Consider the following 12,410-nt stretch of genomic DNA (forward strand, 5'->3'; position numbering starts at 1 on the left):
CTAATAGGAGAGCAGGCCCCATTTTATTAGCAATTATATTTCTTACGCTACAGAGTGGGCAGCGGGAGGTGTTTAGAACCTCAAGAAGGCGGGCACAGTTGTATAATGTATGTTACCCTCCTCTATCTCCAAATCATTTCTGAATAAATTAAATTTCACCAGTAGAGCTGCCAGTTCCAGGTTGGGAAATACCTGGAGATTTTTTGGGCAGAGCCTGAGGAGGGTGGGGTTTGGGGAGGGGAGGGACTTCAGTGCCATAGAGCCCAATTGCCAAAGCTGCCATTTTCTCCAGGTGAACTGATCTCTATTGGCTGGAGACCAGCTGTAATAGCAGGAGATCTCCAGCTAGTATCTGGAGGTTGGCAACCCTATTCACCAGTCTTATTACATACCTCACTGATAACTTTTCTCCATTAAGAAAACCCTCTGTTTATTCTGACTTGGCTTATCTTCCTGTTTGTTATCAATTACATATCCACATGAGGACCTGTCCTGTAATCCTGTGACTTCTAGGTTTATTTAGGTATCTTTGGTTAGAAACTTGTCAAAAGCTTTTTGGAAAACTAACAGTGAGCTCCTAGGCACACTTACTTCACTGAATCTTTTCAGGATTGTGTGTTTAAGTGCCTTCACATCACAGCCGACTCTGTAGGGTTTTCAAGACAAGAGACTAACAGAGGTGGTTTGCCACTGCTTACAACTGCCTAGCAACCCCGGACATCCTTGGTGATCTCCCATCTAAATACTTACCAGGGCTGACCCTACTTAGCTTCCAAGATCTAACAAAATTGGGCTAGCTTGGGCTATCCAGGTCAGGGCTCTTAGGATTATACTGTATGTATATAATGTACTTTAGATCACCAAGAAATTACTAAAGGTTGGTAAGGCAGGATTTTCATTTGCAGAAGCCATGCTGTTTCATTGTTAGTAAGGCTTCTTCTTCTATGAGCTTAAATATTCTAGCCATAATAATACTTTCTATCATTTTAGCTGGAACAGAAACTGGATTGACAGGTCTGTAATTTCCATCCTCAGTCCTCTGCTAAGAGGCTGATCTTAGTGACATTGCATATTTTTGTCCAGTAATTTCAAATTACTTCTTGTGTGAATGTCTTCTGACCGTGGTGACTTGTTAATTTGTAATTTGTCAGCTAGTGCTCAACTTAATTCTTTGTTATTACCATTATAATTTCTGAACCTGTATCCAAGCCTTTACTAAGGGGTTGCAGTTATGCACGATGTTCATATGAAGACTAAAGTAATTTGTGTGAGTTAAGTACTGTAAAGTTGCTTCCGACTCATGGTGACCCTATGGATAAATGTCCTCCAAAATTTCCTATCGTTAACAGTCTTGATGGCTTCCTTTATAGAGTCAATCCATCTCATATTGGGTCTTCCTCTTTCCCTGCCGCTTTCAAGTTTTCCTAGTATTATTGTCTTTCCCAGTGACTCTTGTCTTCTCATAATGTGACCAAAGTATGATACCTTCAGTTTAGTCATTTTAGATTCGAGGAGCAGTTCAGGCTTGATTTGATCTAGAACCCACTTATTTGTCTTTTTGGCGGTCCATGGTATCCATTACTCTCCTCCAACACCACATTTCAAAGGAATCTACTTTCTTCCTGTCAGCTTTCTACATTGTCCAGCTTTCACATTCATACATAGTAATATGGAATACTATGGCATGTATTACCTTACTCTTGGTCTCCAGTGACACATCCTTACACTTAAGAACTTTTCTACCTCTTTCATGGCTGCCCTTCCCAGTTGCAATCTTCTTCTGATTTCTTGGTTGCAGTCTCCCTTTTGGTTGATGATGGAGCCAAGGAATTTCAGTTTCCTCATTGTCCACCTTAAAGCTGAGTTATTCTGCAGTAGTCATTACTTTTGTCTTCCTGATGTTCAGCTGTAGTCCTGCTTTGGCACTTTCCCCTTCCTGGACACTTGCATAAAAGCTTTCAATTTCTTACTCATCAGCATCTGTAGCTGGGGCATAAACTTGAATCATGGTTATGTTGATAGGCTTTCCCTGAAGTCTGATTGATATTATTCAGTCAGACTTTGCATTATAGCCTCTGACTACCTGTGCTACATCTTGTCTCACTATTAAAGCAACTCAATTTCTTCTGTGTTTGTCATTCCTTGAGTAAAACACTTGTAATTTTCGGACTGAAAATCTTCTAATCCAGTCCACTTTAGTTCACTCACTCCCAGTTTTGAAATGTTTAAACATTCTGTTTCTCATTTTACAATTTCAAGCTTACCTTGATTCATGCTACTCACGTTCCATGTTCCTATTATATGTGTTGAACAGCTATGGACTTCCCTTTTGCATCCATTCATGTAAATGTCTTTTTGGCTTTAGTGTAGTTGCATCATTAAGTATAGCACTACTATAAATACCAATATGCTCATTTTGAGGAGAAATTGCTTTCAAATGCTGACCTTATTCAGCTGGATGATTATGTACAGTAATATGCCCTGATTCAGAGTCCCAAATGCACTTCATACACGGAGTTCCTACATGGTGAGCATCCCCGCTCAGTTCCCTGGAGAAAGGACCTACATACCTTTTGAAATGAATGGGGAAGACCTTGTGATTGGGCAAACTTCCTATGTAAATCCAAACCCTGTGCAAATCAATAAATACATACTTACATAAAATGGGGAAACAATTTTTTACTTCTCAAAAAAATGGGTAAAATTACCTAGTTCTGTTTCTCTCTGAATTGTGCAAGCTAGATGTAAAGATGCACAAGCAAGATAAAATATAACGGAATGGTTAGTACTCATTGTCTCTAGCTCAGATGGGTGGTTTAGCTTGTTTAACCTTTCCCTCCTGCTCACTTCTCCCATTTCATTAAGCAAGACATAGCGTTCTGTGACATAATTGCTTGCAGCAAGATGATATGACAACAGCCTATTCCTTTAGAAATGTACTTATCTTTAGAGAGAGAGAAAATATCTTTAACAAACAGGGCACTCAGTCCTTCATGATTTGAATCAATTATGTCAGTGGGAATTCAATCTGTGACCTCTTTGTTGATTTGCACAGGTTGGCCTCATAATGCCAGGAGAAGCAAATCTGAGTAAGGTGCCTGACTGTTCCAGGGCCTGAAAGTCTTGTTCTGAGATCATGGAACAGGAACAGGGAAATTCTGTTGGACTTCTTAGGTGTACTTTCCCTTCACAATACACAGGCATGCATGAACACGCACACACCCTACAGCTTGCCATTGAAACGGCGCTTATCAATAGAAGCACATGGCTATCTTGGAGAGTGCGAATCACACCGTCCTGCCTGGTTTCTGCCTTTAGAACACATTGTCCCATACTATTATCCATCAAAATTGTCTGGAGTTCAAACAAAGACGCCGCTTCATTTATTACAGCACTCCTCTGGAAATACGCTTCTCGTGAAACCCCAGCCAAGTCTACCAATCTTGATATACCACTTACTTTACTTAGATAGAAAACTAATGTGCTATGATGTTTAAATCACTGAGTGGCTTGATCAAGCCAATAGGAGCACTGAGACTTTGCAACTCAATACATAAGAGTTTTGCTGTGATAGATCTACTGTTCCTGGCCACTGGTCTGGTTTGTGACAGTTAAGGTGTAAGATTGTATACATGTCTGAATTGCTTTTGCACTGTGTGACATATGTGCCAGCCCAGAGGTGTGGAATGTTTTAGTGGTGACCAAAAAAGAACATTAATCAACGTTAATCTGGATACTCATCCATATAATCTTCTGATTGTCTACTACTCCAAGTACACATGTATGTGTACATTGAGACAGCCAAAACTGCTCTAGCATTTTAAATTTAATCTTCCCTTTCCCTGAAACATACATGATTTTTTCAGCATATGTTTGGAGACCTTCTTGAAATATTTATATTTGTTCATTAACAAATATAGTCCTTCAGCGATAGTAGACATTGCCTTCTGTGGCATATGGTATTTTATTAACTGAATTGATCCACGTGGTTTGATTCCATAAAGTGCAGGAACATGGCAACATTGTATAATGTCAATGTATTTACTGTGAGACATCCTACTGGCTCAGTTAATTAAGGTGTGAGGTTGTTTATAGACAGATGTAGCAGCCTAACAGTGCCATCTTAAGCAGTTATATCCTTCCAAGCCCAATGACTTCTGCAGACATAGAAGAGTGTAACTCTTTTTAGGATTGCATTGGACATTCCACTGTATCTTGCAAGTGAGAAGCATAAAAAGACATAAAACAATGTTGAAATTGTACACAATGTCGCTATTTTAGTCTCTGTGATATTATCAGGTATTCCAAGTTAAACCAAATTGTATGTATGTGGTCCTGAAATTACAGATGCAGTTAACATGATCAGAAGCCTGAGCAACATTTGTCCAAATATGTATATGTACATGATGGACTACAACTTAGCTGTCTGTAATGGTGGTGCAGATGGTGTTCTAGATGACTCAGGTCAGGCCTGATTCACATATAAAAGTGCCCTTAAGAAGCCCTAACCATTTAGTTAGTTTTCCTATATCAGATCATATAACTCCTAGCCCGAGGTACACCTTAGTAATGTTTCAGGTTCGTTATGAGTATAGTACACTAGGATACTATTAGAGAATCTCCGCTACCATTTTAAGTTTTTACTAAAATATGACTATTGTTACATAATTAAAGGACAGCAATTACATGAGTCCATAAGAGTTTCTTACCACAAAAATAAGCAGGTTACTTGCAAGGAGCCCTTCAGAGAAGAAGTTCTTGATCAATTCAACTTCTCCTATACATAAGATTTTAACATCGTCTCCTAACAATAGCTAATTGTCCTACTTGATAAGGGCACATATTGTTGTCTAACTCATTATCTCATAACTTCAAACACCAAACAAATTCATCTATCCTTGAAATGTCTTCTTCAAACATATTAAAAATGTTAGTTCATCCTTACTACTTTTTGAGCCCATTCCTGAAAGGGGGGTACATTGCAGTGGCTGGGAGCAGCACAGCTGCGCCGCCTCTTTAGAGACTTTCTGGCCGCTGCGGAGACCAAAAAAGAAAAAGAAAAAAAAAGAATTAAAAAAAGGGGAAATGCCCCATTGCTTGAGGGAACACCCCTTCCCCTTCACACCAGCGCAGGCTTTCACTTCCAGAAAATCCCTGCTGGCATGGCTGTACTGGCAGTGAGGGCTGGTGGCTTCTGGATGCCACCGTGTTTGCCCCCACTCCAGTGTAGGTGCCACCTTATTCCATGATAAGGTGGCACCTATGCCGGTGCAGGGTCACATCAGTTCCTAAGGAGCTTTACCCCCCCTTCGGGAATGGGCTGCCCATCTTAACAAAATCTATATCAAAATAGAGATTACAAATTTCTCATGAATACCTTTTGGCCTTCAACCAACATACCCATCCTTGAACAATATCTCCACTTCTGTGGAGTTGGACAGATGCTCTCTGCACCCGGCCCTCAACAAATAATATCATTAATAATAGGTTAGATGACTTTTAATCTACACAAGGCTCTTATTGTGTTACTACAGTTGTTGTTCCTCTCCAAGGCTTTTCCAATCTGAACTCCCTTCTTGCATGCTTCACTCAGAACCCAGGCTAGCTCTGTTTCTGCGCACAGAGACATTTCCCATGAGGTGTTTTTTGTCAAGTCCAGCAACTGTTCCCTTATATTTCCAGCCACCTCTGTGACCATGGCATGGGGGTTTCATCTGAAAGAACTCCTGGAGCAAATGACAGTCCTAAAGACAACCATCCAATTGCCAGGAAGTGCATGGATAGGAATATATTAAATGCTGTGAATAGTTAGGAGACAATTCCATGTTATGTGACATTATAAAGTTACATTCACAATAGAGAATACAGAGCCACCCATTCATAGTGGTAAAGCCCAAGAGATCTATATAAAATAGATGAAGGAACAAGCAGTGATGCATATTCTTTCATTTCCTTGGCAGCTGAAAGAAAATCCAAAGGTGAGGTTTACAGTGTCACCCCAAGTTGGTCTTCCTTAAGGACCCTTTCTAGTCATCTCTGTGGACTTACAATTGATCCAGAGATAAGCTACAGCAAAGGCCTCCGCAGGTAATGAGAAAAAGGGTGGTGATATAGGGAAGACAGAAAGTGGGAGAATTTCTAACCAGCCAGGAAGGAGGAAACGGACATCTAGGCAGAAGTCTGTGGTGTCTATCTCACCTTTTCTGACTAAAATCCAGAGAAAGCAACTAGAGGCTGAGTTCATGCTCTAGCTTGCCCTGTGTAGGATACCGGTTGCAACTCCACCCCCCAGGGAAAAGGCAGCTATGCCACATGGTCCTGATATAGAAAGCTGGGGAATCACAGAGATGAAATCACAAATGGTTACATCAGAATTAGCACTGACTCTCAAGCTGATGTGCTGCATCTGAATGGCAGTCATCCACAACTCTCTCTCTCTCTCTCTCTTAAGTGGCAATTAAAAGGCAGTAGTCTTTATGATTGGCATTTTAATGTATCTGCTGGACACTCTTGGTTAAAAATAAAAGATATTGCAGAGTGAGCCTTACACGTATACTTCCAGAAATATGAGACATAAATGGAATATTCATTTATTTGTTTAAAATATTTATATCACTCACTTTTAATGTGAAAACATATACAAGGAAGTTTAAAACTTAATGTAAAACCATAAAACAGCATAGAAAAAATAAAAAAATGAATAGACCCACAAGATAAAATTCTATCAGCAGGCCTAGCTATAAAAGGAGTCAGGAAGTAAAATCAACAAGAAGAAAATTGTCGTTAAAGCGAGCAAAAAAAATCAATAAAAGAATATCAAAATTAAAACAGGCCAGTAGCACTTAATAAAAAAAAAACATTTAAGAGGTAATGAAATGTTCAGACTCAACAGTGAAGTTTCATAAAAGGACAAGGCAAAACATGCGATTAAAAAATCAGCCAAGGTAGCATTAAGACAAGGAGCCAAGGATATAAAATTACAAAAAGGCCCCAGTGAATAAAAATCTATGTGCCAGGCACCAGGAAAGGGAGAATGTTCCATAGCCTAAGTGCTGCCACAGAAAAAGCCCTGTTTTGATACACAACCACATTAACTCTCTATCAGCTGCTGGAATGGGGGGAATCCACAAAGCTGGGCCTCTGGCAAAGATTCAACTGACAGGGCTAGAAGACTGCCCTTCAAGTACACTGGGCCACTTGCTTTATAGATAAGAACCAGCATTTTGAATTGTGCTTGGAAGCTAACTGGAAGCCAGTGCAGATCTCTCAAAGCTGACTCTATTGATGCAAGGAATCTAGTTTATACATTTTGAACCAGTTGAAGCTTCTAAACAGAGTTCAAAGGCAACCCTACAACAAGTACATTGCAGTAGTCTAACTAGATGTAGTCAGTGAGTAGATAATTACTTTTGAAAAAGGGCTGGCAAACCGATCTAAGTTGGTTATAGGCACTCCTACATGCTTCTGAGAAGGTTTTATCCTCCATCTGTAGCCCCAGATCTAAGTGGTATCCAAGCTGAGAATCTGCTACTTAAGGAAGAGTACAACTCTGCTCGTAACAGGTTGACTCTGAAAACCCTGACTGGCATGTTTATCCACCAATGGTACCCAGTTTTATTCAGATTGAATTTCAGCTTATTGGTACTTATCCAGCCCCTAACTATAGGCAACAATTAAGGACCTCCACTGACTCACCTGGTTCTGGTAAACAGGAGAAATGGAGTTGGGTGTCAGCTGTATATTGCTGACCCTTCTACCTAAAACTCTGGATTACCTCTCCCAGTAGTTTCATATAGATGTTGACAACTGTGTATATTCCACAGTACTATTTACACACTTTTCATTTGGGATGTATTTAATACCAAGAATGTATGCTATAGGATATAGTTGTCTGTCTGCTAAACGTACAGACAGTGTGGATGGAGGCGGGTCAGTGGTAGTGGAGGAGCAATTTGTATACACTCTTGAAGTGTTGCTGTCACTAAAACTAAAGTTGCTGTCACTAAAACTATGACTGATTCCCATGTTGTGTTAGTATCACATGGACATTCCATATCATATGTAAAGTCTGGATTATGTGTGTAATTCTATACCCATATCTCATAAACTTGGCAATCCATGAGCTTTGGGATGTTATGGGAGCTGACAGTCAGCTGACCAAGCAGGTGTGGTTTTGTGAATAAATACACTTCAGTTCTCCACATAGCTTTCTGCCTCATCCCTTCACCCTTAAGCTTCCAACCCTTTCCTGTTATTTACATCTTGCTTCCCCTACTCCATTCTTCAACCCATCAGACCTCTGTACTTCTCTAACACTCCTGAAAATGCCTCAAAATATGGCAAATTTGGTGAAAATTCAAATATCACAACTGAAATAAATTATGCAAATTATAGCTCTATATATCTGCCTGCCACAGTGCAGTGAGTCATTAACGCAGCCCTTACAGAAAGCATGGAAGACTGAAGGCTTATCCAAATAATAATTTCAAAGGCTGGAAACCAGTGATAATTTTTTCAGAGCTGAAGTAAAATGACAAGAGGCCCACAGTGTGCACTTTTAACCGTACTTCAACTTCTATTCACAACTTTCATTCTGTTGTGCTTCAGAAGCCTGCAAAGCCTGTTTGACTAGAGATGATACTCTGGGCAAAAGAATGAATATGTACACTAAGAGAAATTATACCTCTCTTATATGTGTTCATAAATTAGAGCAGCGCAGTCTTTGTGTGGTGCTGCGAGGGCTTTTCTATTGTTTTATTTCACAGTCAATGCACATTTGTTAATCATTTGTTTATGAGATCCTAGTGTCTTCCCCCCTCAGCAAATACCCTTCTTTTGTGGGGAAACAACAATTTCTGTATTCAAACTGCAGTATCTTATCACGGGGGATATGTAACATATGTGCGCAGTATACCCACAGCTAGGGTATCCATTGAAGTTTACAGCGTTGTTTGTTCTGTGGTAGAGCAAGTGTCAACAAGCACGTATTGGCTAATGCTTGCCACAGCACTGACCCTATTTTCCCATGTCAATTTAGGAATGTTTTAAAAGCATTCTGCATTCAATTTCTAACTTCCAGGGTCTGTGTGTTGTCCTCTGCACCACTCAAATGGAAGCACTCATATAGGCTCTTGAAATGTGGGGGAAGAATCTGATGGCTACCCCCACCTCTAAGCTGTGTGTGTAAACTTTCCCCCATTTCATTCTAGGCTGTGTGACCTTCCCAACAGCTGGGATTCACATCTATTCCAATTTCTTTTTAAAAAATCAGCATTCCCTCTGAGCAAGGCTACGTACCCCATACCTTGCACAAGAACAGGATGTTCCATTGTTAACACTGAATAACAATACTTCAGCCCTCAAAATAAAATTAAGGGTCATTTTCTCATCACTTCATTTAAAAAATAAAAATAATTTCATTATTTTCAGTATGACCCTCATTTTGTTTTTTATTTCTTTCCCATTCTTTATTGTCTTCTCCTACCCTTTTCTCTTCTTCCTCAATTACTGTGTGAGCCAAGCTCATTCCCAGTGAGGAATCAGTCGCCAGTGAGGAATCAGTCACCATCCCAGCCAAGCAGGCAAGGAGCGGGCACAGGAAGAACTTCTCCCACTCCCCATCACCTTGGAGAGTCTCTCTGACAGATTCAAGTCATGTCTAGAAGAACATCTGAGGCACCAGGGAGAGGTACGCAGAGAGATTCTCTGCCTGCTGGTTCCTGCCAAACCCCATCTTGGCCAGCCGGGTTGTCAGCAGCCAGGAGCCAGAGATTGCCTGCTTATGCCAACCTTCTGCCTGGCATGGCTGGGCTTTCAACAGCACTGGCTGGTTTTATAAGAGGGTCAGAACAAAACTGGCATGTCAGTTACACCATATCCTCTCCCCTATAACATTCATGCCTTCTAAAAGAGACAGCCAGATTCCAGAATAACAGCAAGTTCCCAACGTTTACTAATATGTCTTTTTTTAAAAATTGATTTCTTATAATGAATTTTTTTTTACATAGTTAACACACTTTTTAAACGGTCAGCTAAGCTCAAGAGAGATACAATATTCTCTTCAGGCTGTTTTCTTCACTTTTCCTGTACAGAAAACACTTCCTTCTAAAAAACAACCAGTTATGGAGTCCATAACATGAAGCAGCCACACATATGTATCAGGCTGGGAACATACAGCAAACATCTGTGGTCTATACAGTGTTCATGCTTTTCTTACACAAGAACTACTGTTATGTTGGGTTGGGGAGGCAAAGGAATAGGACTGCTTTGTGAGGTTTATAATCCAGTTTCACAAATAAACAGATAGCGTTGTAAAATTGCTTATGCCTGGTTGCTATTTGTAGAATGTGAAAAACAGAGAAAGATGTAATAGCCTAGTCTGTCACAAACAGTTTTTGTGTGTTCGTGCATGTGCATGGGCTTATGTTAATCAATTTTATGCTGAACTGCTTTTGAGTTTATTTAATATTGCATTTTATCCCATCCTTCCTCTAAGGCGCAGAGGTATATATAGTTCTCCTATTTTATTGTCACAAAACCCCCGAAGGGGGAGGTAGGCTGAGAGAAAGAGAGTTACCCATGTTCCCTCAATGAGTGTCATAGCAGAGGGCAGATCTGAGCTGAGGGCAGATCTCCCAATCCAGTACTCTAACCACTGCACCACACTGCTATATGTTAATAGTCATTAGAAAATTAAACCGAAACAATGATATTCAAGTTTGAAATTCTATGGGGTTATTGTGATGGAAGGATTATACAGTGTCTTTTGAGGCAGACTTAAATTCCACTCTTGGAAACAGAAAAATAGAAAGAACAAAATACTTTTAGGTTCACCATCTTTGAAAGGGAGAGAGAGAGAGAGAGAGAGAGAGAGAGAGAGAGAGAGAGAGAGAGAGAGAGAGAGAGAAATCGACGAGCACTAGGACCTGCCCGGAGTCTTTGAATGAAGAAGTCCCTTGATTCATTCAATCTCTCCTAGACATACATACACACACACACACACACACAAACTGCAACAAGAGGAGAGAAACAGAAAGTCAGCCAAAAGGGCTTTAAAAAATTTCAAAGTTTCCATTCGCAGAAGCAATGGGGAAACGTGGCAGGCCGAGGAAGGAATTCAAATGCGAGGATGATGCTGTGGAGCCTACTCTAGGGCAGCAACTGCCAGTGGCAGATAATATGTCCAGGTGCCCGTTCAGTGACATATTCAACACCAGCAGTGAAGACTCCATGGAGAAGATCAACACTTTCCTACAGAACGTGCAGATTTTGCTGGAAGCAGCAAGCTACCTGGAGCAAATCGAGAAGGAAAACAAAAGTAAGTGGAGTTTTGGTTTTGTTTGCCTCCTTCTTCTGCGGCTCCTTAAAAAACAAAAAAACAAAAACCCAGCCAGGCATGTGAGGTGACAACAGAAAATGAAGAAAATGTTTGTGAAGATGCAACAAGACAGAGGGAGCTGAGGCTACTTGTCCAGGCTAAACTATGGGTTAGTTGCAGCCTTACCATCACATATTAGGTCCAGCGAAAATGTTCTGTATACATATGTACATAATATAAAAATACTTTTTATAATATGCACCAAGAGATCGCCATAGAAAATAATTCATCTAAGGAAACCTTGTTTTGTTTAGTTAACTTTAAAAAAAAGAACAACCGTGATGTCTATGAAGTGACCCAAAACAATGTGGTCACGTCATAGATACATTTTGTAGGCATGGTTTTTGCAGAATCCCAAGCTTTCATAAAATGCTCGGAACGTGTTTTTTTTTTTTTTTTTAAGCTCAGCGCAAACTAAGGGATTGATTGGGGGGGGGGGAAGCAAACTTTACGATTGACCAGGAAAAGCGAAAATACTTCGAAGCTTTTTTCTAAAAAAAAAAAAGGGGGGGGGATTGCTTGTTTATGAGTTCCAACTCTTGAGTCCTCCCCCCACCCCCGCAGCCGAGAGGACGTGATTCCCTCTCTCCTCTCAGCACAGTGCAGAAAGGATACCCAGCCGAGTATAAGTGGAAGGAACAAAAAGGGGAGACGCAAATATATATATATATATATATATATATATGGATGGATATATTCCCCCCCCCTTTGGAAAAGGATTTACCAAACACCCCTCCCTCTGCTGGTTAATGTTGCTGTCAGCGAAAATGGTAATCCACAGAGAATCCCTCGTTTGCAACGTCTTTGAGCAGACTCTTAGAACAATAACGTCAGGGAATCGTGTTTAATCTAGTCTAATAACAACCAAGGTCAGGGGTGGGGGGAGAAGGAAATGCATAAGGAGATGCATCGCCTGAGCCCCTGCAGTCGGGAAAAGCCAAAGGTCCCCCCCACCCTCCTCCCCCCCGGTTCAAGTTTATTATTTGTATGTTTGGAGCGCTCTCTCACTGCTGTGGTGTGGGGTGGTCCAAGA

General features: G+C 40.6%; 1 protein-coding gene across 1 annotated transcript in view; it reads left to right on the top strand.

Moving 5' to 3' along the window:
• Positions 1-10,961: 10,961 nt before the first annotated feature.
• MXI1 (MAX interactor 1, dimerization protein) overlaps positions 10,962-12,410 on the top strand; it is a 75,065-nt gene continuing 73,616 nt past the window's right edge. Inside the window, exon 1 of the mRNA XM_056850087.1 lies at positions 10,962-11,317. Coding sequence (XP_056706065.1) covers positions 11,086-11,317 — 232 coding nt within the window. The 5' untranslated portion in view covers positions 10,962-11,085. The remainder of the gene's footprint in view (positions 11,318-12,410) is intronic.

Source organism: Euleptes europaea, chromosome 5, assembly GCF_029931775.1.
Source record: "Euleptes europaea isolate rEulEur1 chromosome 5, rEulEur1.hap1, whole genome shotgun sequence".
NCBI classification, from domain to species: Eukaryota; Metazoa; Chordata; class Lepidosauria; order Squamata; family Sphaerodactylidae; genus Euleptes; species Euleptes europaea.